Source organism: Aphidius gifuensis, linkage group LG2 (genome assembly GCF_014905175.1).
Source record: "Aphidius gifuensis isolate YNYX2018 linkage group LG2, ASM1490517v1, whole genome shotgun sequence".
Taxonomy (NCBI): domain Eukaryota; kingdom Metazoa; phylum Arthropoda; class Insecta; order Hymenoptera; family Braconidae; genus Aphidius; species Aphidius gifuensis.
In genome coordinates, this window is record NC_057789.1 from 25,084,551 (window position 1) to 25,111,585 (window position 27,035).

Consider the following 27,035-nt stretch of genomic DNA (forward strand, 5'->3'; position numbering starts at 1 on the left):
TTTTATCGATATGTCACGTAGACAATACTAATTTTTTTTTAAAAATTAAATTTAGCATTGTTTTTTTATATTTTCCATACATTTTTTAATGTAATTTAACATTGTTCTATTAAAATGACAATAACAAGAAATTAATATTTTCATTTGTTACTGACACGACGTTTAGTACGATTACACTGATTTTTATTTCAATAAAATTGAAATTTTTAGTCAACAAATAATGGCTAGACTTAAAACAAATAAAAAATGAAAAAAAATGATAATTTTTAACATCGTTTTGTAGTCTTGTAACTCTTAAATAAATATAAACATAAAAGGAATGCGAAGGAAGATGTGAATGTTTTTTTTTTTTTTTATAATTTGCCATTTAAAAATCTCATAATATTTTTGGCACATTCATTCGCATTCTTACAAAATCACCAGAGCTACGATTATAATTTTTATTAAAAATTAAAAAAACGTAATATGTAAAATATCAAATTGAAGAAACAACAACAAACAGCAGTTTTATTTTTGATCAAAATTATCAATCTTGAAGACTAGTTACTTTCTCCGAGGCAGTTGTTTGATTCTTTTTTTTTTTTATTTAAATTAAATATCCACGATATGAAAAATAGGAAGAATAATATTTTCCTAAATTTTATAAATAATCAAATGTCCATTTTTAATTATTGCTGGTTTTTTTTTTTTTCATTTGGCTAATGCTCCAAATGACTGGAGCTCAATTTGATATTATAAAAAACTAAAATTACATAACTATTATTGAGCTGCCTCGAAGAAACTTGATCAAAAGTAATTTCTTGTTAAAAAATATAAAAATATTCAATATTATTTATCAAGAAATAACTTGTTTAAATTAATTTTTTATCAATATTTTGTGTTACTTGTCAAACGTTGCTGTCTGGTTTGTTACTGAAACTCATTGGTTGAGCATTTTCCACTAAATTTCCTTTCATACTTGACGTTGGTATTGTTGAATCAACTGCTGCTGATCTCATTTCATCTATCGATGCTCTAAAAATAAAATAATCCAAAATTAAATCAACAAAATTTACCAATCAAAAAAAAATAAAATAACAAAAAAAGTATCCAACTATATTCAAAGTTACGTTATGGATTATGTCTACACAAAAAATAAATAATTCATAACGAGAATATATATTTTTTTTTAATCATTTAAAATAGATTAAAATATTCAACATGCAATTTATCTGAAAAAGATTTGGCTTATCTATATTAAAAAATATGCCACCAAATTAAAAAACAATATGTTGATGATTAAAAAAAAAAAGAGAAGAAATTTATCATTTAACTAGATATATAAAAACAGTGTGAATGATATTATTAAAAGCATTGAAATAAACGTAACCATGTTCCATAATAATAAGAGAATAATAAAATAATAATTCCAACATGCTGAAATTAAATGAAGATATCTGTGAATGTATTAATGATTATTGCCTGGTTAGCGATGTGATGGAATGAATATTGCCATTAATATTGGCGTATTTATGTTGGTCTCCAAACATCTGGATCCTCCATAAGTGTTGTATGATGATCAGTTGATGGAACTGAACCAGGAGGTGGTACTACACCAGACGGTGATGTTGCCATTGCAGCCATATCCGCTCTTGATCCTCTGTTTTTATTGTTATATTCAATTTTTTTTTTTTTTTGTTAAATTTAATCAATTTTTGATTCATCATTTATCCCCGTGTTAGTTTTTATATTGATACACACAATAATATAGCAAAACAAATAAAACAAATACACATGAATTTTAGAAAACAATGTTTTTTTTCTTTTATAAATTGTTTAATTTTTTTTAACTTACTTTTTTCCAATGGACATCATTCCGTATAAAACACCAGTTCCAAATATCAAACCACTTGCAAGAAATTTGCCAAATGAAAAATCCAAGAATAATGGTAATACTGCTAATCTAATAAACAAAAAATTATAATTTTAATTTAATTATATTGAAGATAATTTAAACTTTAGATAGCTTTTAAAAATACAAAAATAATTGAAGCTATAAATTATGAATGAAAATACTTGTTGATTAAACATCTAGGATAATTTTGTGATAGAAAAAAAATTAATGTTTATACTGACCCACAATAGAGAACAGCTCGATTCCAGTAAGGTCGTTTTTCAATGATGTTACTTAATGTTTGAACAAAATCAAGAAATATACAACAACAAGGAGCTTCTCCTGTTAGCACAACAAGACCAGCAATAATTAATGTTACACCACTTAAGAATCCTGGAATTGATGCAACAATAATTGTCAGACAACTAAAAGCACCAAAAAGTATTCCAACTTGAAAACAAAAAAATAAGAAAATATGTTAATTATTTATTGCTGATGCCAGGTGGAATTATATTGACTGAGCTTTTTTTTTTTTTTTTCATGTCAATTATTGATTATAGGCAAATTTGTCATTGATAATTTTTGTAACTTACAAAAACCACCAACGGTTCCCATTGCTCGTGCACCGTATTTCATCCACCAGGGTACATCATCTTGGGATTGTGGATCTTGTCCAGGTCGCTCCATTATGGAAGCTATTTTTTCACTGAATGACTGATAAATAAATTTTTAAATTAATTAACATGTATTGTCATTTAGAGCTAATAATTTTTTTTTTTTTTTTCTTTTTTGTGCTTTTTTTTTTTTTTTAATTGTGGTTTATCATTGGGAGTATATTAAATTTTGGAGTAAAATAATTTTGGATAATTGCGGAAAAAATAAAATAATAATTTAGTAGATATTTAAAATTTATATTACCATTTTTAATTATTGTTTTGACGTTGACTGGATGATTATTCAGCTGTCAAAATTAAATTTTTAATTGGAAAAATAATACTCGATTTTTTTTTATGCCAAACACTGTTGACGTACTCTGAAAAATCGACCAGTTTTATTTTGTTGAATTGCCTCTAGTTGGCGACACTATTAAAAAAAAAAAAAAACAAAAAAAATAAATAAATAATTCAATTGTTAAGGTATGTTTCCAGCTGTTAACTTTAATATTTTTTTACACCGTAAATTATTTGTTTACAGTTTTTTTTATTTGTTTTTATTTACCTAAATGTATAAATTTTAAATTGTTGTCAATTGTCATAAAGAGTAAAGAACCAATAAATTTTGTATAAATGATTTTTATTGTTAAATAAATTGTTGAAAAGTTCATTAGGTGTGTTCGTCTCTCGGCTCAGTTTTGTGACTTTTTGGTGGTTTTATGACGTCAATTGCACTTGGAAGTTATTGTCATTGTCATCTTTGATGAAAAAAAAATTAAAATTAAGACATGAAATTATTCTGTGTTTAGTATTATCATAGTATTTATAAGTATTGGAATTTCAACAATTGGTATTTATTTTACAAAATAATTATAGCTCATTTGGTACTTATTTAACACTTGCATCATTTTTTCTATTTGAATTTACTATTGGTTTTTATTATCCATCAATTTGTTTTATCAGAGAAATTATTGTACCTGAAAATAGTCGTGCAAGTGCTGTCAATTGGTTGAGACTTTCAACAAATATATTTATTTGTATAATATTATTATTTATCAAAACTAATTCACCTGATAATTGTTTAATATTTTTTTCAAGTGCATTATATTTTTAATAAATTATGCAACATGGAAATAATACAAAACCTGAATGTCCTAAATGTCGTTGCATTTGTTTTTCTGTAATAGATATTGTAAATAAACTCATGCTAATGGACCACATATACACGTAGTTTCAACAGTCTTACTGAAAAATGCCATCCCAACATAACCATGGATATGGTTGTTTAAATTTTTCTTGTATACTAGAATATACCAAATTGTTTTATTTGGTAATTCTCCAGATTTATAAAATTATTGATGCTCGGTTTTATTATTTTTTAAATTTATTTTATAAACATTATTTTATGACATTTATTTAATACTATAATTATAAATCATAATCAAAACCAATGAAATAGTATGACAATATTTTTTTGTGACAAAAATTTTTCTTAAATCATTCCATATTTTGTGAGTGGAATGATATATATTTCATTATTATCATTTACTTTCATTGAGACTTCATATCGTAGGCGCAATCTAAAATAAAAATAACAATATTATAATGATGCGAATTAACTTTTTTATTTAAATTATTTGATAAAAGAAGGATTTATTTAACTTACCCTTGATGAGAACCATATAAGGTCTTGAAATAGATATCCCCGCTTTGAATTATTGCATCAAATTTTAGATTTTTTGATTCCTTGTTTATTTTATCGCCGGATTTTTTTAAAACTTTAATATTAACTGTATGACACACTTCAAAACTAGAAAAAATAAAAATAGTATTTTTTATCACAAGTTTATTATAGAGATAAAAATAAATAATAATTTTTTAATAAGTCAATCATTATTCCTTAATAGAACACTAATAATATGATAATCGAATAATCATTAATGAAAAAACTTACGTTTCACCTGTTTCTTTGACTTTTATTATATGTTTAAATCCTTGAAGTGACAAATCCATTGGAAATTGTAATTTTACTCTTCCCGGATATTCAGCAACAGCAGCAGGATTTCTAAATAATAAATAATCAGAACTCGTAATAGGTCATTTTTTTCATAATAAAAGTATTAATTAAGTAATTTGAAAAAACAAAAAATTTGTTTAAAATAATTGATTAATATATACAATACAACTTACAATTCAGCAGTTTTTTTTGCGATTTCCATTAGCCAATCAACACCAAATCCGTTCCATTGTTTGAGAGGTGCTAGATGACGAGTTTCATAAGTACGTCTGTAAGGTAATAATAATTTGATTAATATTTCTTTATGTAATAAAACATGAATAATATATATGATAACTAAATAGTTTTAATAAACATAAAATAAGTGATTAATATCAACTCACGAGTCTCCGCCCGTTGGTGTTTTGAATGTTAATTTGGCATCATAAGCTCTCAAATCATCCAAATCCAATCGTGTCAAGATTTTTAAACCACCATTTTTTTGGATTTGAGCTGCAGGGTCGTTAAAAGCTTTAACATGAACTTCTTGACTCACGATATAACTGTAAAATAAAAATAATATAATTAATCATGTATAGGCGTAACTATAGTAATCATTTTATGATGGATATTTTACTATTATCTTAATGATAACTTACGTTTCATCACTATTATCAAATTTGAATTGTAATTTATCACCATCAAGTAATATAGTGATCAATCCATTACCTCTAAAATATCTTGGTCCTTTTATTTCTTCACTAGCATTTGTATCGCTTGTAGGTTCAATCAATTTTTTGTTTAATTCCGTTGTAAATACGGTAGGAAGAAATATACTGTAAAATAATAATTATAATAATATTAATAATGTATATTTTTTTTATCAACAATTCAATAAAACTTTGTCAATTTTTTTTTGACCACATGCTTAACATCGTGTGCTACTTTTTTCTTTTGACGTTTCGATATATTTTTAATGATTATTTAATTAAAAATATAAGCACCAGCTGGCCTTAATAATAAATAATTTTTTTATCAAATAATTGGTTCAGAATTATTTATTAATGAATAAACACTTACTTGCTGCATCGCTTATTATTTACGAATATGTCCATTGTACCACTACTTTGTGATACGATCAAGTTTCCAAGTATGGATGATAATGTTTTTTTTTCAGGTAAATTCCGACCAAATATTTCCGATGCAAAAACTATCATCAGCCATTCCCAACGACTCTTTGGTTTTAACTCAGCTATATAAAAAAAAAAAAACAATTTGTTAATAAATAGAAATGAGTAAATATATCTGTATAAATACTTGTAGTTGAAATCCAGTTTACCAAAGAAAAACAGGGCGCGAAATGCATTGGGCCAAGAATAAAAGATGAATTTTTATGAATGAACAAATCAATTAATCAATTAATTTATAAAAAAAGTATATTATTTGTTACCTTGAGTATTGAGTAATCGTACTGATTTTGATTGATCATCTGGTGGATGTAATTAATTTATATATCATTGGCTTAAAATATACATGTTTTGATGATGATTTTTATAATTGTTATTTATTATTTTTGTATATGTATAGCTGAAGAAGAATTGGCTGAATATTTAAATAATGAAATTGCTACTAAAAAAGGTAAACCATCAGAGTTCAACTCCAGAAACCCGGGTTCGAATCCTGAGTTAGGTCAAGAAATAACCAAGTTGAGAAGCATGTATAAAGATAATAATAATAATTATAAATAATTTAAAGTTATTTTTTAAATAAACGAATAATTCTGTTTTTTTTTTATCGAAAATACAAATAGAATATAATGAAATGTACTATTGTACATCGTAAATCTCACCATGCAACATAGTAGATTTAACGAACGCTATAGACTTGACTATGCAACATAGTACTTCTTAACAAGATACATCGTATCTTTTCCAATTGAAACATTGTAAACTATACTAGGATAAAAGAATTTTACTATGTGCATAGTACATGTTATTATTTTTTCGAAAACGTCCCCGAGTACCAGAAAAAATAATAAAAATAATTCTTTTTTTTATATAGTGAAACTAATTATTTTTTTTTTACAGTGTAGAAATATATTTTTAATTGAAAAAAACATATATATATTTTTAAATAATATAATTGATGATTTATTTGTTGTTAATTTTTTTTTTGTTTTCTTATTTTTTTTCTTAAGGTTTTGTATGATTATCTTATGAACTTTTTGGAAGACAAAGGTATCTCAAATGACTTGGCTGATGAAATTTCAGAATTTAGCACAATTTATAAACGTAAAGCATACATAAGTACGTTAGAAAGTCTTGTTGAATTCACAACTTCAGAATAATTATACCATAAGTATTATATAAGTATTGAAATGGTAAATTTTCTCCTTTTTTTTCGAGTTGTTTGTAATTGACTAGTAAATTTATTATATAATTTACGTTAATTATTTGAAATAAAAACCAATGATAAAATAATTATTTATAAGAGTTATGATTTTTTTCATTTTTAATAATAACTTAATTAACAAAAAAAAAATATATAGGTATAAATGCAAATACATTTTTAGCTTTAATTCATAAATGCTTTTTTATAACTCTATAAAAAAAATGAATAAATATTTTTAAAACTTCCCCTAGATCAATTAAGGATGAATTTCAGGAATGTTGAAAAAATTGATTTTTCATTATTATTTTTTATTCTTGATGATTATTAAAATTCTTTTTTTAATTTTCTTTTGTTGTTTGAATAATAAAATTATATATTTTAACTATAAATTATTAATAATTAATCAATTTTATAAAAAATAAGAAATAATAAACCGCAAAGATAAAAATCTTTTGAACAAATTCATTTCACAATTTTTCATATGATTTTCAAAAGGTTATTTTGTTGACAAATACTTTGGATGATTATTTTAATATCCTTTCATCAAAATAAATATTTAGAAAATAAAAAAAAACAAAAGTATTTTCTAATCATACATTATAATGTTTATTTATGTTTAGTTGAGTTTATTACACGAATTTAAATTGTTATAAATTATACATTTGAAATTCCTGCGCTTGGAGCAGCACTGATTTGATATAAAGAAGAGTTATATTTTTTTTGATTAAAAAAAAAAAATGATGTGATGGATGTTATTTGCTCTGATTGGTCAAACCATCAAGCAGCCATTAAAGAATATATTTCATCATATTGTCTGATATTGTCTAGCGGCTTATAGCAAAAATTTTATATATATTGTTTAAACAATTAATATTAAATAACTATATTTATATCGTCAAAATAAAAACACAATGAGTGGAATTGTAAGAAATGCATTACGTTTTGTTGTTGGAACAGCAAAACATATTACAAATAATACAACAAAATCTTTAATTAATTCTCAATGTTCACGTTCCATGTGGCACATGGGTAATCGTCTTAATGATACCACCAAAAATTCAATTAAATTGATTAAATCATATAATCTTTGTAATTGTGGATGTGGAAGATTCCAACATACTCAAGGTAATTAATCTTTTTTTTTTTTTATAAATTTATTAATTTATTAATTTATTATTGGCTTATAATATACCACGTGTATTTAAGGTTAATTTTAAGTATTGATTTTTTTATTTTAACAAAATTATTCTTTATGTAATCATTACTAATCAATAAAAAATTTTTTGGGCAATTGATTGATATGTTGTAATGATGATTTTTATTATTTTTATATATGAAGTTGAAGAGAAATTGGCTAAATATTTAAATGGGGAAATTGCTGCTGAAAAAGAAGCAACAAGAGAAAAAACAATACCATCAAAACTTGGTAAATTTGATGTATCACTTGATGGTGCTGAAGTAACATTAATGAAAAAAGAAAATGATGAAACGTAAGTTGAATATTCATCATTATAGATACAAATAAATTTTGACTATTTATTTATATATGTTATTAATATCATTTTTTTACAGAATTAAAATTATTTTCAATGTCAATCACACAATTAATAGCAATGAGAATGAAGCAGTTGATTTAGAACATGCATTATTAAGCAAGCCAAATTTTGATGTTGAAATTACACGTGGTAGACAAACCCTTGGTTTTTCATGTTTATTTAACGTTTCTCCTGATGCAATTGTTTATGAAAATAACAGTTAGTAATCTTGTAATAATAATAATATTTGAAAATTGATGATTATTTATTTTGTGTTTGTTTGTTTTTGTTTTTTAGATTATATTTTTGGTATTGATGAAGTAACTCTTCATGAAGGTGAACGTACTGATACAATTTATGCTGCAGGTGGTGAAGTTATTGATGGGGTTAGTAGAAATATATTTTTAATTAAATAAAACAAATTTATTTAGAAAAATAATATAATTGATGATTTATTTGTTGTTAATTTTTTTTTTGTTTTCTTATTTTTTTTCTTAAGGTTTTGTATGATTATCTTATGGAATTTTTGGAAGACAAAGGTATTTCAAATGACTTTGCTGATGAAATTTCAAAATTCAGTACAATTCATGAACATAATGCATACATAAGTTTGTTAGAAGGTCTTGCTAAATTTACAGCTTCAAAGTAATTATTCCATAAGTATTTAAAATAATAAACTTTTTCCTTTTTTTTTTTAATTTCACAAAAAAAAAAAAAAAAAAAACGAGTTGTTTGTAATAATCTAGTAAATTTATTATATAATTTACGTTAATTATTTGAAATAAAAACCAATGATAAAATAATTATTCATGAGAGTTATGAGTTTCTTTATTCTAATAATAATTTTAATAACAACAAAAATATATATATATTAATAATTTTTTTTAAATTTAATTATAATTTTTTTCTATTTGAGATGCAAATACATTTTTAGCTGTGACTCATAGATGGCTTTTTATATCTCTATAAAAAAAATAAATAAATATTTCTAAAACTTCCCCTATATCAAGGGATGAATTTCAGGAATGTTGAAAAAATTGATTTTTCATTATTACTATTTTTTTTCTTACTGATTAAAAAATTCTTGATAAAATTTTCTTTTTCAGTTTAAATAATAAAATTATATATCTCAACTATAAATTATTAATAATTAATTAATTTTACAAAAAAAAAAAAAAATAATAAACTAAAGATAAAAATCCTTTGAACAAATTCATTTCACAATTATTCATAGATTTTTAAAGGGTTATTTTATTGAGAAATACTTTGAATATTTATTTTAATATTCTTTCATCAAAATAAATATTTAAAAAAAAACAACATCTCAACATCTTTAATAATCCTCTTCAAAAAAAAAAAAAAAAATAAATAAATATCTGTTTATATTTATACACAAATATATGTTTCGTCTTTTCAAATTGTTTTTTTTTTTTTTTTTTCATTATCATATTGACAAAAGCCATTCACCTGTACAATACTTATTGTAAAGCTCAAGGATATCGTTTCCATTTTTCCGGATTTTTTATTTTATTTTTTTTAATATACACATATATATATTGTATTATGTATGTTTGGCAAATAAAAAACCACCCCCTTTAGCATAGTTTTATGTTGAATTTTTACCCTCTTTTCACGCATTGGAAGAATAAACCCCCTCGATACGGCTAGTTGGGCCTCAAACCACCATGGTATGCCTCAGTAGTGCTTATATTTGTACATTTGAAGAGAACTTTTTTTTTTTTCTTTGTTTATTTTATTTATTTTTGGGGGATGAAAGTTAGCCGTGACGGTATAATGCAAAGCATTTAAGGGTATATACACGTGCGACATCAGAGGGTGGTCTAGACCGCCTGGTTGTCTGTACTCGTTAGATCAGACAAAATTAAGCTGGTAAAATTATGTAGATATTGTGTGTTTGGCTATAATTGAAGCTAAGTAAAAAATCTAGCTAAGTAAAGAATCTAGCTAAGCGGAAAAGATGTAGCTGCAGAGAGAAAAATTAAGCTGGTAAATTTCAGGTATTAAAATGTATTTTAATAAAAATTAAATTGTTCATATATTATTTTAAATTGAAAAAATTTTTAAGTATACTTTTTAGATTTCAAATATTTTTATTTAAAAATAAACAGTTAAAAATTAATTATTCTTTATAACTATTCAACAACAAAAAAAAATAATCGAATAACTCCATTATTATATGATTCAAAAATTATATTGATATAAATTTTATGTTTTTAATATTTCTTTTTCTTGATTCTGTTAATCATCATCATGAATAATTATTTTACGAAATTTTTAACTTCCTGTTTTTAAACTTGAATTTCTACCGAAAAATAATCTTCGATTTCTTGCAGTGTTTTATTTTTAGTCTCCGATAAAAACGCATAAAAATACGAAAAGGCATCCAACTGAGAACTTAAAAAACTTAAAATGAGAAATTTTTCCGAAATAAGCAACGCGGAGAAAACTTTTTCCCTTATTTCTCCGCTTGGGTCAATTTTGGAGAAATTCAGAGGTATCACGGTGAAATTTGGGAAAATTCGGAGAAAAATTTCCACCGGGGTAGATTTTTAAGTTTTTAAATTGATTTTTCAGAAATTCCAAATAGAATTGGATCAACCCCTGTTGGGCGAATGTTAAATAATACAAGTTTAATGTTCAACAATGAATCGGTACGCGATGTTACTCATCATTACCACAACGTGAATTGATTTGGCACCCCTGGTGGAAATATTTCTCCGGAATTTCTCCGGATTATTCCGGATTACTCGAATTCCTGTGTAAAATGAAGGAAAAAAAATGACTGAAAAATTTCAATGGGCCAATTCCAGAGTGATACGGAGTTTTCCGGAATTTTACGGAGTTTCTCCGAAGTTCAAGGAGAAATTATTTCCACCAGGGACAAAAATTTTGTTGGAGTATTTCAATATTTTTTTTGGTTGAATTTATTATTATTTAAAAATATTAATATTCCGCCACCTTTTAATATTTAATTAATATTCCGCCAATCTTTTAAAAATATCAGGAGAGCAGGTAACATAAGAAGTAAACTAGAAATCATATAAAATACCTCTTTGCCTGTTCTATGATCCTGTTAGAAAATTAATGTTGCCACTATTTTTTTTCTAATTGTTTTCAAAGAAATAAAATTTATTTTTGAAATATCAGGAGAGCAGGTAACTCAGGAGGTGATCTAGGAATTGAATAAACTATCTCTATTTGCTCATTCTATGATCCTGTTAAAAAATTAATGTCGCCACTATTTTTTTTCTAATTGTTTTTTAAAAAATAAAATTTATTTTCGAAATATCAGGAAAGCAGGTAACAGAGGAGGTGAACTATAAATAAAATAAAATACCTCTTTGCCTGTTCTACGATCCTGTCGAAAAATCAATGTCGCCACTAATTTTTTTCTAATTGTTTTTAAAGAAATAGTATTTATTTTTAAAATATCAGGAGAGCAGGTAACATAAGAAGTAAACTTAAACAAAATTAACAACAACAAAATTTGGGTGAAGAAACGTTCGGAAATATTTCTCCACGATGAGAATACGCGGAGAAACATGTGAAAAAATTAATTTTACAGTGATGCACCCTGGTAGTTGGAATTACTTGCTTGAAAAATATTTCCCCGGAATTTCACCGTGATTACTCCGAGTTTTTTCAAAATTGACCCAAGCGGAGAAATAAGAGGAAAAATTTTCTCCGCGTCGTTTATTTCGGAAAAATTTCTCATTTTAAGTTTTTTAAGTCCTTAGTTGATTGCCTTTTCGATTATTTTATTGAATAATTAAATATAAAAATGTAATGTTTATGTTAATATTTGTTTGCTTTTGTTAACAGAAGTTGAAAAAAAATTGAAAATTTAATTCAAACAATACAAATAGCAAAGTTATTTAACTTGAAAAATAATGACACTGTGAAAATTAGAATTTTTTATTCTTTTTTAACAGGTGGAATGTAACTTGATAATAAATTATCAAGTAATATCAAATCTGAAGAGCTCGATTATTTGTCGATTGTCGGACGACCTCGGTCCGTAAACGGATCTCACATATCTTCTCAAGGCAAGATCCGTCCACGGACCTCGATCCGTGTGAACGAGTCGACTCGTATGAATTCGAGAATAGCCTCCCTGATTTGACAAGAACTTATCGAGAAAAGTCTTTTCCATGGTTACTTTAATAGGTGGAGTTGGATAAAATGGTACAGCTAATACCGTTTTTTGTGAAATGCCACGTTGGATTTCTGAAAAATAAAAAATGAAAAAGTATTTGAAATAAAATTAAACAATTTGTCTTTAAATATTTAAGGTTAAACACATAAATGATAACACTGAATTTAATTATTTATTAATTTAACTCACCCTTGTACATTATTGATATTGATATGTAAGAGAAAAATTGTGCTGATCCAGAATTTGACATAATTGCTAGAAAATGAAAATTATTCAATGAGAAAATATTATAAGCAAAAGTATTGCCTTTATACTTTCAGTAGTAGCTGAAGATGTAAAGATTATTACCATTGAATATTTTTTTTAAAAAAAAGTTAATTTTCATATTATTATCATTAATAATTTTTATTAATATAACAATTTTATAAAATACAAGATATTAAAAATACAGCAATATTAATTGTATATTTTTATTTAAATTAATTTGAATAGTACTGGTTGCTTATAACTTTTTAATAATATAAATTCATCGACAAGGCTATATTCACCCAACCAAGGACTTAAAAACTTAAAAATCTACCCCGGTGGAAATTTTCTCCGAATTTTTCCAAATTTCACCGTGATACCTCCGAATTTCTCCAAAATTGACCCAAGCGGAGAAATAAGAGGAAAAATTTTCTCCGCGTCGTTTATTTCGAAAAAATTTCTCATTTTAAGTTTTTTAAGTCCTCAGTTGGATATATGAATAGCCTTTTCGTTAATGTTTCTATGATAATTCAAATTTTTTTCATAATATTTCTATTATTATTTTTTGAAGAAATAAAATTTATTTTTTGAATATCAGGGAAGCAGGTGAAAGAGGAGGTGAACTAGAAATTGTATAAAATACCTCTTTCCTTGTTCTATGATCCTGTTAAAAAATTAATGTCGCCACTATTTTCTTTTTAAATGTTTTTGAAGAAATAAAATTTATTTTTAAAATATCAGGCGAGCAGGTAACGCAGGAGGTGAACTAGAAATTGTACAAAATACCTCTTTGCCTGTTCTATGATCCTGATAAAAAATTGATGTCGCCACTATTTTATTTCTAATTGTTTTTTAAAAATCAAAATTTATTCTTAAAATATCAGGAGAGCAGGTAACTCAGGAGGTGAACTAGGAATCTTATAAAATACCTCTTTGCTCATTCTATGATCCTGTTAAAAAATTAATGTCGCCACTATTTTATTTCTAATTGTTTTTTAAAAATCAAAATTTATTCTTAAAATATCAGGAGAGCAGGTAACTCAGGAGGTGAACTAGGAATCTTATAAAATACCTCTTTGCTCATTCTATGATCCTGTTAAAAAATTAATGTCGCCACTATTTTATTTCTAATTGTTTTTTAGAAATTAAAATTTATTTATAACTTATAACTATGGTTATACTTTTAAGTTAGTAATCAGAAAATTAGTTATAACTTAATTAGTAACTCATAAGTTATAACTATAATGATATTTTTTTATTAGAGACAGAATTCGTGGCCATGTAATAATAATAATAATAATAATAATAATAATAATAATAATAAGTCATGCTTAATTCGCATAATTTTATATGGTAACCTTAATTATTTGAATAATTTTTTGATATCAATATATATTAATAAAAATTATATTTTAATTAATAGATGATATAATAATAATTAAAAAATTAATGAAAAAAATTTTCCCCTTATAATGTGATGATCAGTGATTTGATTACTAAAAAATGATCCTTTATATGTAGTAAGTACCGCGTCAGTGGCGCTTTGCTCTCCCGAACATCTGCGGCAACTGATTCTTGCTGTTCTTGCTGACTGACTAGTTGGCAGTTCCTTCATTGTCGCATACTCGCATTCACTTTGAGTTGCTTTGAGTCTTCAAGTCAGTATTTATTGTTGTTTATTAAGGTACAACCAGGGCAAAATGAGAGACATCTGGCGGATGTTTGCTAAAAACGTTATATATTCATGAGTGCGAAAAGGACGAAAGATTAGAAAGAGAATACTGTTTCTCACTTCCACTTAAGGTACTTTCATAGCTACGTTCCAACAATCAGAATTTCTTAAAATTTATACAGTAGATAGTTGAAATATTAATGCATCGTTTTGTAAAATCAGTTTTTTTGTTATAAACCTTAATAATTTTAAAAGTCGACTACTTTTGGAGGGTTATACATGGGCTCTATGGGAGGCTATGTTTGAAATTTCTTTGAACATAACTAAATTACATTTCTAACAATCACTTTTTTCAAAAACTAATCAATAATAGTGAAAAATAATAAGGAATTTTTAATGTTTGTTCACATGTTTTAATGCTGCTTTTGAGTATAATTAAAAATTATCTATCAAAAACACGGATATTACTGATTTTAATGAGGAGCCATGATAACTGGGAGTATTGAAATAGGAGGTAATGCAAAACTTAGCACACAAGAAACTCAATTACACAATAATAGATATCATAATGCAAGTGTTAATAAAAATATTATAAAAATGTTTTATTAACGATATGTATTAGATTGATAATGAATATTGATATTAATTGGATATAAATTAGAAAACTAATATCAGTAAATCAGTGATGCATACTAACAAAAAATTTTTTGTGTGCAATATTGAAATGAATAAATATCATAAGATAATTTTTTTATTAATATATAATTGGTTTTATTGAAATGTATTGCATAAAATTGATAAATAATGAAAAATAAAATGGTTTAGGCAAAAAAATAATCACAAAAGTTCAAACTTTTGGTTTTTGGGTTGGTATGACAAAATCTACAATGTAAAAAAGCATAGATTTTATTAGGACACGCCCCTCAAAATCTAGCTATGAAAGTGCTCTTAAGTATTTAGACAAGGACAAAATTTATTATCCTCTATTAATTAAAAATTAAATATTAAAACCTATAATAAATTTTGTGATGATTTTTCGTCTTTTTCTAGTTTTATCCTTTAGTTTTTGGTAAATATGGCATTATTTTTTTCAGTATTGATGGGTATTATGAAAAAGCCGAACATCATTTTCCATAAGAGCCTATGTTTAACCTCAAAAAAAAGGACCATCTTTAACAGTTAATTAATCAAAAAAACATCTTATAACAAAAAAACTGATTAAAGAAAAAGGTGTATCGTTATTTCAATTATCTACTCTATAAAATTCGTGAAATCGTCATTATTTTTAATTTTCCCTGGTTGTACCTTAACAATTAGCCGACAAGTAATGGGCCGACAAAAAAACAATGATTGTAGCTGATTGTACTTGGATTGTAGATGATTGTAATATATTTAGTTTTGTTTGTCAACCCCCTAATTAATTTTAATTAAATCATGAATATTTGAAGTTGACAGATAATGACAATTCATATAATTTCAAATGGTTGATATTTTATAGTATTAAGATGCTTAATTCGATAGTAAATCGTTTGTACATCATTATTTTTTGTTTGTCATAGTTCAAAATTTATTTTTTAAATATTAATTAAAACCATTGTACTACCAATCTGTTATAGTACTTGCGCATGCGCGGTTACAGTGATAAAAATAATAGATATTGAATTTGATTTATTTTTTTATTAAATAATTATAAATGAATTGATAAGATAGTAATTTGATATTTACTTTAGTTGTTATTATTTAAAAAATGTTATTGTTTATCATTGTACACATTTTATTAATCCTCAACATTGTCCAAACCAACATGACATTTGGTCGTCATTTTATCAGTGTACTCGCGCACGCAAGTTCTAAATTAACAGGGGGATGAATAATACAATAGTTTTTAATTAATATTTAAAAAAATAAAAATTATTGAACAATGACAAACGAAAAATAATGATGTACAAACGATTTGCTATCGATTAAGCATCTTATTACTATAAAAATATCAGCCATTTGAAAATTATAAATTGTCGGCTATCTGGCAACTCCAAATATTCATTAATTAATTAAAATTACGAGTCATAAAACAAAACTAAATATATTACAATCATCTACAATCCAAGTACAATCAGCTACAATTATTGTTTTTTTGTCGGCCCATTACTTGTCGGCTAACTGTTAATAAACTTTATTGTTCGACATGTTGAACCTATTGCGTCAGCCATTACTAAAATCTGTTAAAATTGCACCGCGTAAGTTTATACCAGTTTATACATTATAATATATTTTCTAGGTTGATTTTAAAATTTTTTAAAATAATACTTGATAATTGATGAATTGTTTTAGTTGGTGTTGAAAATTTTGGAAAACCAATTCCAAGAGTACTCACAAGATCATATAGTCGACAACGTCGACATCGACCATTTCAACGTGCAGTTCAATCGAACCATCATCCATTTGCAATACCACAAATACCACGTTGGGTAAAAACCACCATGTGGTTTGGATTAACTGCAGGGATGACAGCACTTTTTGGCGCTTTCTGGTACCAGGTCTTGATAAGGGTACGTTAATGTATATTCATCAACCTTTTTTTTTTTCTTTCAACAACTGACAACTTACTCTATTTACAGGTCATGGATAATTCGATCCTTTATACCAATAAAGAAAATGATAAAAAATAATGCTATTTTTTGTTTGTTTTTTTCATTATAAAATAAGATGTCTAAAATTAATCATGATATATTATATGAATTGATTAATTTATTAATAATATCTGATCCTATTATTAAAAATATCATTTCGAGTTGTGTGAAAACTAATTTAAAAAGAGAAAAAAAACAAATCACAATGAAACAGATGGAATTTATTACAATTAAATAAAAAAAATATTAAAAAATAATAAAAATAAAAATTTTAATTATTAGAAAAACAGAATAAGAAGTAAATTATTGAAAACATATATTAAATACTTTTTTGCTTTTTATATTTCTCTGTTATTGAATAATTTTTTTTCAAAGAAATATACAAAAAATTTAAACTATTAGAGAAACATAAAATTTAGAACATAAGTACACTTCTTCTATTTTATATTTGCTTAATAAATTTGAAAATTTCTCTGCCAGTTCTAAAAACAAATTTTTTTAATACATCGAATACCTCTCTAGTCATTCTATGTTCCTGATACAAATCGAATTTTTTTTTCAAGTATTAGGCAAATATAAAATCGAGTAGGTAAATTTTCAAAAATACCGAATACCTCTTTTGTCATTTTATGTTCCATATACGACTTGCTAAAATGAATGGACTAATTAAATTTTCACAAAAAAATAATATTAAACATTTAAGTGGACCACGTACGTGAAATAATAAAAGCAATATTACAACCAAATGCATTAAAACCATTTTGTGTATTATTTTTTTATTTTTTAATTTATCAATGGTCTGGTACAAATGCATTGACATTTTATGCTGTACAAATATTTAATAAATCAGGTGTTACAATAAATAGTTATTTGATAACTGTTGTACTTGGTGTTGTTAGACTTCTATCAACAATAATGGCATGTGTACTTTGTCGTAAATGTGGAAGAAGACCATTGACAATGATATCATCAATTGGATGTGGTATATCAATGATTGGATTCAGTGGATATTTGTGGTATTATCAATATTGGAAATTAAATAATATTGAGCCATCATTTACTTGGATGCCAGTGTTATTTATATTTTCTTATACTATTGCTTGTACAATTGGATTTTTAGTTATACCTTGGGTAAGTTGTTCATGCTGTTCATGTTGTTCATGCTGTTGTTAGGGTTTTGCTTGGTTTTTTTTTGATATAATATTTGTTATTTTTTTCAGGTCATGATTGGTGAAGTTTATCCAGTTCAAGTTAGGGGAATCATGGGAGGATTAACAACTTTTTCAGCACATTCATTTGTCTTTAGTGTTGTTAAAAGTTTTCCATTTTTAATTGATACAATTACTATGCATGGCACATTTTTAATGTTTGGATGTATATCGCTATTTGGAACAATATATTTTTATACATTTTTACCGGAGACTAAAAATAAAACACTCCAAGAAATTGAAGATTATTTTTCCGGTAGAAATTCAAGTTTAAAAACAGGAAGTTTAAAATTTCGTAAAACAATTATTCATGATGATGATGATAAACAAAATCAAGAAGAAGAAATAACAAAAACATAAAATTTATATCAATAATTTTTAAATCATAATAATGAATTATTTTACTTTTTTTTTGTTGTTGAATGTTTATAAAAAATAATTAATTATTAAGTGTTTAATTTTAAATACAAAATTTTTTTTAAATAAAAATATTTTAGATCTCGTAAAAGTATTTTAATAAATTGAAAAAATAAAAAAAAAATGATTATTGTAAATAAATTAATTTAACGCGCAAAAATTACTTATTTTTTTAAACAAAAGAAAGATAAATAATTATAAGAAATATGATAAATTTAATAAAAATTATAAATTATAGAAAAATAAAGATGAGAATTTTGTGAATTTGATAAAAATATAAACTTATATCTTTTATTTTTATTAACAAAAGTGAACAAAAGCGACCCCGTGCTACCTTGTTATTTTATAAAGTACACCTCTTCTATTTTATAATTCCGTAATAAAATCGAAACTCCTCTGATGGTCTTCTTGGTCCTGGACCACCAGTTATTGGCATTGGTTATTCAGATGTTGGACAAAATTATGACGGGCCAAATTATTTACCTAATAATTATAATAATAGTGGACCACATCAGAGTGATGGTATATGGGTAATTGGACAAGCACCAATGAACTTTGGTGGTGATTGGATGAATAATAATAAAAAAAATAATAATGGTAGTTCTAATAGAAAATGTCGATCAAGAAAAAGAAATCGTAATAGAAATCAACAACAACAAAAACAACCACGACAACAAAAGAATTTGGGACCTGTTAATCGTGATAATAAATCACCAGTTTAATTATTATTTAATTAATAAATAATTAATATTAATTAGTATTTAATATTTAAGAAAATAAAAAAAGAAAATTTTCTTTCTTTTTTTTATTTCATTTTTTTATTAAGGCGCTTCTTCTTCTTCTTTTTTTTTTTCATTATTTAATAGTGAAGAGAAATAAAATTAACTAACTATTGTATTAGTATTATTAATATTTGCAAAAAAAAAATTTTTATATGAAAAAAAAATAAAAGGAATTATTAAATAAGATAAGCAAAATAACAAAGGTCAATATTAATAATTATAAAATGTTTTTTGTTTATGAAAAAATTATTGTTAAATGACTTAATACTTCCAAGATAATGATTAATAAAAATGAAAATTATTATATACGTATTATGTACGTAGTGGAGAAAAGTATCAAAATTTTTTTCAGCATTTTCCGAATCGACGGTGAAAATAGCCGGAAATATTTCTCCACGATGAGAATACGCGGAGAAACATGTTAAAAAAATAATTTTACCGCGGAGAAATTCTTCCGAAATCAACGACGAGGAGAAATTTTTTCGACTCATTTCTCCGCATGGGTCAATTTGGGAGAAATTCGGAGTAATCACGGAGAAATTCAGAAAAATTCTCAGAAATATTTTCACCAGGGTTAAGTACCAATTAAATTGAAAACAATAATTAACAATGATTTGATTGAATAATAATGTGTATTTTGAAACCTAATTGTACATATGAAAAAAGAAATATAATAGAAAAAAAATTTAATAATATTAATTTATTACTAATTAGTAATATCAATTAATAATATAATCAATAATACAAAAAAGTAATTAAACTTTTTTTTTTTTATTTAACGAAAAATTTTTTAGCAACACGCATTATTCTTTCGGATGATTTAGCTAACCATGTAATATTTTAACCAACCATGCCAAAGAAATTAACATGTAGGCAACTTCCTTTCCTTAGCTACCATTTTTCCTATAGCTTTTTATTTTTTTAAATTAATGAAAAGCTATTTTTTTAAATTAATAAAAAGCTATTTATTTATCTATTTAAATAAATTTATTTACAATAATACGATTAACATTCTCAGAGAAAAATTGGTTATCGATAAGACATTATTATACAACAAAAATAATAATCATGATTTTAGAAAAAGCGAGAAGAGCATTATTTATTTATTTTTATATGACTTTTTTGTCGTAAAAAAATAAGCATTCAGTTTTTTTGTTATTTAGACGATTATATTTTTCAACAGGAGGTTTGTGAGCCATGGGAAATGACTGAACATGAAAAAGAAATAGCAACAAAATATATTCTACTTTAACATTCTCTACGTTAACCATCATTTTGTTATTATTTTGTCTGTAAATAATAATGTTGGATTAATAAATTATTTAAAAAGCTTTAAATATTTTAAAGAAAATAACTTTTTTTTTTTTTACACAAGAAGAAGAGGAAGAAGATGCCAAAAAAGTACCTGGCAATTAAAATAATAAAACTAATAAATATTTTATGTAATATATTTACAACAGTTTTTTTTTTTTTTTTTATTGATACAAACTAATGATAAGAACAGACCATAAGTCTACGTTTTTTTTTACCCAAAAGGGTCTCAATTTTTTTATTTAAAAAATATATTGCTAAGTAAAAATTTCGTGAAATTATGCTTCTACAAAATTCCACAACACTAAAATATAATTATCCTACAGTTGATGGTATTTCAGCATTATTTTTAGCTCTTGATGGTTTACTTTCAATAAGTTGATTTCTATATGAATAACCAGTACGAAAACCAGCATTATCAAGCAGTCTCATAAGTGCCTCAAATTCAGTACCACCAATATGCCAACGTTTTTTTAATTTTTTAATTGATGCTGGTGATTTACGTGATGCATCATATATTATTTTTTTATTTTCATCATTAATAAGTGTTAAATTATCAATACCCATTGGCATTAATTTAAGTTGCGTTTTACATGCTACAACAGTATTATAAACATTATAAAATGCTTCTTCAATTGTTTCACCACAACATAATGCACCACGATTTGTTAATAACATAACTTTATTTATTGGACCTAAATTACGTGTTATTTTTTCACGTTCTTCAGGCTCAATAGCATCACCAATAAATTGATGATGTGTTGATACATCACCAATAACAATACTTTCATTACCAATTGGTAAGAGGCCACATTTCAAGGAAGACACTGCTGTTACTGTTGGTGTTGTTATGTGTATAATACATGTTATATCTGGACGTGCAGCATGTATTGTTGAATGTAATTGAAATTCACTCAAATGTATACCAAAATTTGTTGTGCCTTGATCAACAACTTCACCTTGCATATTAACTTTAACAAGACTTGATGCTGTTATTTCATGATACAAAAGACCATATGGATTTACCAAAAAATGTTCTTGATCTTGATTTAAACGTGCTGATATTTGTCCACCAACACCCTGTGTCCATCCATAAAGATCAAGTAATCTAAATACTGATGCTAATTTACAACGTAATTGTTTTTCACCAGGTAAATAACCAGTAACATCACCACCTCTAATATCATTAATAGGCACCACACAATTCAAATTTTTAAATATATTTGAATTAAAGCGTACTCCTTGTCCACCCAACATATCTGATTTTTGTTGTAATAAATCAACACAACCACTATCATCTTTTTCAGCTTCAGGACTAGGTTCTATTTCAGTCATTTTTAATACTTCCTTCCCTCTGTCTGTTTTATTTATATTCTAAAATTAAATGAAACACATTAATTATTAAATATACACAGCTTTATTAGTTTATTTATTTTCTAAACTCACTGCATCAATATCAGCTGGTCTTTTTTTACTCTTTTCTTCTTCTTCTGTTATACCGTTCACCACACCATTTGTATGAGGCTTAGCAAGTTCATGTTGACTTGTGTCTTTTTCTTCTGTTAACAAAACCTTTAAATATAAAATCACATTGTCATTATTATTTTAATTACAAAATATTTGTTGTTAAAATACAGCAGAAGAAATCTCATCTGCATTTACCTGGAAAAACTCTCCAGTAGGTTGAAGTTTCGAAGGATAAACTGTTGGATCTTCATCAACTTTTCGTTTTAATGAGTTATTTAATTTTTCTCTTTCTAATTTTTTTTTATCTATCACATGATTATGAGATATATTACTTTCAACTATAACATTTTGAGAATTTAATTTAAGATAACATCTACAATTACGCTGTGTACAAACCCAACGTTGCAAATTATTTGCTAATTTTTTGTGCCATCCAAATTTTAGACCTCTAACAACAAGCAACGGTCTACCTTTTTCACTCAGCATTTTTTCATAAGTAAGAGACATCCTTAAGATGTAAATAAATAAATAAAAATAATCAAAACAATAAACACGAGGTAGTAAACACTCGTTGTAAATAGTAAACAAACATTCACGAATGAATGACAGATGTAATTTGACACAAGCATGCGCAGTGAGCTCAATAAAAACGGAGTAATTTCTCCGGCAATCGATCAACAACGGAGAAATAAATTAATATAAAAATCAAATGAAAATTAAAAATAATCCTGTCTTCTATCGGGTCTCTTAATTAAAAAAAAATTAATATATTTAAACAATATTTTTTTTAATTCAACAATATATTATTTTTTCCTTCTTTTTAACATTTTTTTTTTTATTTGTTTTTCATTTATTCACATTTTTGTAGACTCCAATCAATTTACGTATATACATACATAATTAAAAATAATCTTTTATTTAAACAAAAAAAATAAAAATAATTATTTATCTATTATTAATTATTAGCTGTTAATTAGCGACGAAAAATAGTAAATATTTCATCAAGAAGCACACAAATTTTCTCATCATTCAAAATTATTTATTATCAATATTAAATAATAATAATTTTTAAAAAATAATAATGGAAGAATTAATAAATAATAAGTTAATAATTTTTTTATATAAATAAATTTTTTTTTTGTTATTATTTAGTTTAAATTGTGACGATTTGTGTGGCTTTAATTTGTCAATTTGATATTTAAAATTTTACATTATTTATAGAAAAAAAAAAATTGATAAATTCATTTAGTTTATTTATTAAATAATTTATTTTTCTTTTATTTTCAATGTACTTTCCACAGTGTAATCATTTTTTAAGTTAAATAACTTTTTTATTTGTATTTTTTTAAATTAAATTTTCAATTTATTTTATCTACTGACAGCAAAAGCAAACAAACATTAATTTACATTTTTCATAATCAATAATTTAATGCAATATTAAAAAAAAAAAAGTTACTTTTTGGCGTATTTTTATTAATAAAATAATCATTTATTTAAATTTTTATTTGGTTTCGCAATTTAATTTTTTACACTGGTAGCAGATTTCACTTTTAAAAAAATTAATTTTTTTCATATTCAAGTCTAATTAATTATGGAAAACTCGATAATTATTTTATTTCAAAAGAAACTTTCAAAAAAAAACTATCAACTAATTAGTGAAAAAAAAAAAGCTATTGTTTTTTAATTTAATAAATGTAAATGACAAAGTTTAACTATTTTTTTTCATGATTTTCGTTTGTTACTTAAATTATTTTAAGACTGAATTTAAAAAATAATAAACCAACTTGTAATTAATACAAAATGACAAGAAGCTACTTGTCAAAATGACCTTTAAATTAAAAAAAAAATAACAATAAAAAAGTTGGCAGTGAAATAAATGCTAATTACGATTTAAAAAAAAAAAATATATAAATTCATTAGCTAGAGATTCGTCAACTAAAAATTAACAATATTAATAAAAATAAATAAATAAAATTTATCATATAATGCTCATAGAGCGTCGATATCTTTTTCTGGTATTATTTGATACAGAATTATGACCAGATATTGGTAATGGTGGTGGTGAAGGTGGTGTAACTGGTGTTACTGGTGTAACAGCAGGTGTTGTTGTTAATAATGTTTCAGCTGATGAAGCTGAAGAGGGGGGCCTGAGCTACCAAATATAGTTTTCAGTTTGTGGTGCCCTCATTACACCAACACCACCACCAAGTCTTCTATAATTCATACAACCACATAATCTCCATTGATTTTGTTCAGGATCATAAACTTCAATTGTTTTTAAATATGCAGTACCATCAAAACCACCAACAGCATATAATTGTCCATTAACAACAGCAAGACCAACCTTTATATCAAAAAAAAAATATAAATATATGATAAAATTGTATAAATGATTGTTTGATTGTTTTATTTACCCCACTTCTTCTTGATGTCATTGCAACAATTGGACTCCATGTATTTGTATGTGGATTGTAACGCTCAGCACTTGATAATTCCATACAATCATCTCTACCACCAACAGCATAAATAAGATTATTAAATACAGCACAGCCTAAATGTTTTCTTCTTGTTGACATTGGTGATACTTGTGACCATTTATTTTGTCTTGGATCATATCTTTCAACTGTATTTAATGGTGATTGTCCATCAGAACCACCAATAGCATATAAATAACCACCAAGTACAGCAACAGCAACACCAAGTCTTCTTGTTGTCATTGGTGATACTTTTGACCATTTATTCTCTTTTGGATCATATCTTTCAACATGATTTAAACACTGTACACCATCTTGTCCACCAACAGCATATAAAAAACCATCAAGTACAGCAACACCAACACTTGTACGACATGATGTTGTTGGTGCAACATCACATGACCATTGATTTGTTTGTGGATCATATCTTTCAATACTATTTAAATAACTTTGTCCATCATGTCCACCAACAGCATATAATAAATCATTTAATACAGCAACACCAACACCACATCTTCTTTTACTCATTGGTGCAACCATTTTCCAATCAGCCGTATTTGGATCAAAACGTTCAACAGATGCTATTGCATCACCAGAACACCAACCACCAACAGCAAATAATACTTCACCTCTTCTTGTTGGTTTACGTGGTCTTGTTCTTGGTCCTTGCATTAATGGTCTTTCTTGAGGTAACAATAAATAATTTAGCTTTATCAACTAAATCACGATATGCATCATCTGATCTAACAAGTAAATCAGAACCAACAGTACCAACTAAAAATTTTGGTGATAATAATGGCAAACGTACGTAACGTAATACTTGTGATAAATTTTGACGTCTTTCACTAACATTATATTTAACCCAATTCATAACTGAACTAAACACCTGTTCTTCTGTTCTAACATTTAATTCATCAGATGATATTATATCAACAAGTTGTCCAACTGGTAATAATAAAAATTCTTCACTTTCCATAACTTCTTGAAAATTATGTTGTGTAAATTTATCAGCAATACGTAATAATTCACGACATGAATGTGTATCAGCAAATGCACGTATACCCAAACAATTTGATGGATCAAGTTGGCGTTTTAAAAATTCACAGCATATATCTTGTATTTCAGCAAGTTGTAGTAAACATGCAGCTGGTAATAATGTTTGTACATTAGCTTCTTCAACAATAATATGTGATGTATAACAAAAATCAATCAACAGTTCCATTGCTATTTCATCAATATCACGTATTGTAACTTCTGTTTGACGTGATTCAGCAAGTTCACCAGTAAACATTGCTCTAAAAAAATTAACAAAATTTTAACATTAATTAATATCATCTTATTTATCAATTACAATATGATGATTCATTACCTAAAATATGGACTACATGCTGATAGAATAACACGATGTGCAAATATTTTTCTTGTTCCAACATTAAGTACAACATCACAAAGTTCACGATGACGTCTCAGTACATTTAATTCAGTGAGGGTTGCACGAGGATGCTTCTCGGATGTATGACTTAAGCGTGCCGGTGATGGTGCTCGTTCAACCATTTCACCCATCCTCGTATTTGAGGATGCTTGGGCAGCAGTGCTACCCGAGGCTCCTCGGCTCCCCCCAGCTAGCTGAAGGCGCAGCGGGGGTGACGCCCAACCCCACACCGAGTCTATCTGCAACACCATTCACCAGGACTACTTATTTTTCAATAATTCACCAATCTTTTTTTTTTTTTTTCATTCATTAATAATTCATACAATTATTCCTTTTTTTTTTTTAACAAAAAAAAAAAACAAAACAAATGTTTTTTTTTTTTTGGGTTCTTTCTTGCCTGTTGATTATTTCAGCTAACCTGTGACTGATTTATAAAATTATCATTAAATTATCATTAATGGTATATTTTAAAAATATAAAAATTAAATTTGCAATTTATTGAGCACCAGGTGTATCAATTGAATTTTTTTTCTAATTTTATTTTTGACTTTTAATTATGGAGTAATTTAAAATATTTAAAAAAAATTATAAAATATTAGCTTATTTATTTGTTTATTAATTTTTTATTAATTATCTATGTACTGATTAGATTAATTAGTTAAATTAGATGAAATTGTTATAAATAAACATTTACCTTTAATGATTTTTTATACCAGTAGGAAAAAAATTTAGGCACCTTTAAAATTTTATTAACGTTGTTGTTATTTTAAT

The 27,035-nt window shown here is 25.4% G+C and overlaps 7 protein-coding genes across 8 annotated transcripts; 3 read left to right on the top strand and 4 right to left on the bottom strand.

Moving 5' to 3' along the window:
- Positions 1-160: 160 nt before the first annotated feature.
- On the bottom strand, positions 161-2,956 carry LOC122849781 (calcium channel flower). 2 transcript variants are annotated; one of them, XM_044148601.1, is made up of 6 exons: positions 2,792-2,956; positions 2,467-2,587; positions 2,116-2,323; positions 1,835-1,942; positions 1,462-1,639; positions 906-1,014 (listed from the first exon to the last, which is right to left on the bottom strand). In XM_044148601.1, the coding sequence occupies exons 1-5, from the start codon at positions 2,792-2,794 to the stop codon at positions 1,510-1,512; spliced, it is 570 nt and encodes a 189-aa protein (XP_044004536.1). In that variant the 5' UTR covers positions 2,795-2,956; the 3' UTR covers positions 906-1,014; positions 1,462-1,509. The 2 variants fall into 2 exon arrangements, with proteins under 2 accessions (XP_044004537.1, XP_044004536.1); XM_044148602.1 differs by lacking the exon at positions 1,462-1,639 and having other exon boundaries at positions 161-1,014.
- A 1,037-nt stretch (positions 2,957-3,993) lies between these two features.
- On the bottom strand, positions 3,994-5,684 carry LOC122849776. Its single transcript, XM_044148594.1, has 7 exons — positions 5,603-5,684; positions 5,182-5,358; positions 4,927-5,085; positions 4,717-4,812; positions 4,481-4,591; positions 4,193-4,336; positions 3,994-4,106 (listed from the first exon to the last, which is right to left on the bottom strand). Exons 1-7 carry the CDS (start codon positions 5,635-5,637, stop codon positions 4,019-4,021), a joined length of 810 nt encoding a protein of 269 aa, XP_044004529.1. The 5' UTR covers positions 5,638-5,684; the 3' UTR covers positions 3,994-4,018.
- Positions 5,685-7,697: 2,013 nt separating this feature from the next.
- Positions 7,698-9,149, top strand: LOC122849777 (complement component 1 Q subcomponent-binding protein, mitochondrial-like). The gene is made up of 5 exons (XM_044148595.1): positions 7,698-8,038; positions 8,253-8,403; positions 8,486-8,667; positions 8,746-8,834; positions 8,948-9,149. Exons 1-5 carry the CDS (start codon positions 7,825-7,827, stop codon positions 9,095-9,097), a joined length of 786 nt encoding a protein of 261 aa, XP_044004530.1. The 5' UTR covers positions 7,698-7,824; the 3' UTR covers positions 9,098-9,149.
- Positions 9,150-16,721: 7,572 nt separating this feature from the next.
- On the top strand, positions 16,722-17,281 carry LOC122849790. Its single transcript, XM_044148611.1, has 3 exons — positions 16,722-16,780; positions 16,875-17,092; positions 17,162-17,281. The coding sequence occupies exons 1-3, from the start codon at positions 16,729-16,731 to the stop codon at positions 17,210-17,212; spliced, it is 321 nt and encodes a 106-aa protein (XP_044004546.1). The 5' UTR covers positions 16,722-16,728; the 3' UTR covers positions 17,213-17,281.
- Positions 17,282-17,830: 549 nt separating this feature from the next.
- Positions 17,831-19,107, top strand: LOC122849783 (facilitated trehalose transporter Tret1-like). Its single transcript, XM_044148603.1, has 2 exons — positions 17,831-18,304; positions 18,394-19,107. The coding sequence occupies exons 1-2, from the start codon at positions 18,089-18,091 to the stop codon at positions 18,739-18,741; spliced, it is 564 nt and encodes a 187-aa protein (XP_044004538.1). The 5' UTR covers positions 17,831-18,088; the 3' UTR covers positions 18,742-19,107.
- Positions 19,108-20,193: 1,086 nt separating this feature from the next.
- LOC122849762 (protein hu-li tai shao-like) lies at positions 20,194-24,113 on the bottom strand. The gene is made up of 3 exons (XM_044148574.1): positions 22,554-24,113; positions 22,338-22,463; positions 20,194-22,265 (listed from the first exon to the last, which is right to left on the bottom strand). The coding sequence occupies exons 1-3, from the start codon at positions 22,863-22,865 to the stop codon at positions 21,207-21,209; spliced, it is 1,497 nt and encodes a 498-aa protein (XP_044004509.1). The 5' UTR covers positions 22,866-24,113; the 3' UTR covers positions 20,194-21,206.
- Positions 24,114-24,261: 148 nt separating this feature from the next.
- On the bottom strand, positions 24,262-27,001 carry LOC122849755 (kelch-like protein diablo). Its single transcript, XM_044148565.1, is given in 5 exon segments — positions 24,262-24,702; positions 24,773-25,538; positions 25,540-26,127; positions 26,202-26,503; positions 26,959-27,001. Coding segments are annotated over 4 exon segments (1,740 nt in total). The 5' UTR covers positions 26,396-26,503; positions 26,959-27,001; the 3' UTR covers positions 24,262-24,510.
- Between the last annotated feature and the right edge of the window lie 34 nt (positions 27,002-27,035).

Coding starts and splice junctions, on each gene's coding strand:
- LOC122849783 (XM_044148603.1), top strand. CDS start 18,089: ATGGCATGTGTACTTTGTCGTAAATGTGGAAGAAGACCATTGACAATG. Junction 18,305..18,393: donor GATTTTTAGTTATACCTTGG/GTAAGTTGTTCA, acceptor TATTTTTTTCAG/GTCATGATTGGTGAAGTTTA.
- LOC122849762 (XM_044148574.1), bottom strand. CDS start 22,865: ATGTCTCTTACTTATGAAAAAATGCTGAGTGAAAAAGGTAGACCGTTG. Junction 22,464..22,553: donor CTACTGGAGAGTTTTTCCAG/GTAAATGCAGAT, acceptor TTATATTTAAAG/GTTTTGTTAACAGAAGAAAA. Junction 22,266..22,337: donor GACCAGCTGATATTGATGCA/GTGAGTTTAGAA, acceptor ATTTAATTTTAG/AATATAAATAAAACAGACAG.
- LOC122849776 (XM_044148594.1), bottom strand. CDS start 5,637: ATGGACATATTCGTAAATAATAAGCGATGCAGCAA. Junction 4,592..4,716: donor GCAAAAAAAACTGCTGAATT/GTAAGTTGTATT, acceptor TTTATTATTTAG/AAATCCTGCTGCTGTTGCTG. Junction 4,107..4,192: donor TTATATGGTTCTCATCAAGG/GTAAGTTAAATA, acceptor TTTTTATTTTAG/ATTGCGCCTACGATATGAAG.
- LOC122849777 (XM_044148595.1), top strand. CDS start 7,825: ATGAGTGGAATTGTAAGAAATGCATTACGTTTTGTTGTTGGAACAGCA. Junction 8,404..8,485: donor AAAAAAGAAAATGATGAAAC/GTAAGTTGAATA, acceptor ATTTTTTTACAG/AATTAAAATTATTTTCAATG. Junction 8,668..8,745: donor AATTGTTTATGAAAATAACA/GTTAGTAATCTT, acceptor TTTGTTTTTTAG/ATTATATTTTTGGTATTGAT.
- LOC122849781 (XM_044148601.1), bottom strand. Junction 1,943..2,115: donor CGAGCTGTTCTCTATTGTGG/GTCAGTATAAAC, acceptor TTTGTTTATTAG/ATTAGCAGTATTACCATTAT. Junction 1,640..1,834: donor ATGATGTCCATTGGAAAAAA/GTAAGTTAAAAA, acceptor CAATAAAAACAG/AGGATCAAGAGCGGATATGG.
- LOC122849790 (XM_044148611.1), top strand. CDS start 16,729: ATGTTGAACCTATTGCGTCAGCCATTACTAAAATCTGTTAAAATTGCA. Junction 16,781..16,874: donor ATCTGTTAAAATTGCACCGC/GTAAGTTTATAC, acceptor GAATTGTTTTAG/TTGGTGTTGAAAATTTTGGA. Junction 17,093..17,161: donor GGTACCAGGTCTTGATAAGG/GTACGTTAATGT, acceptor CTCTATTTACAG/GTCATGGATAATTCGATCCT.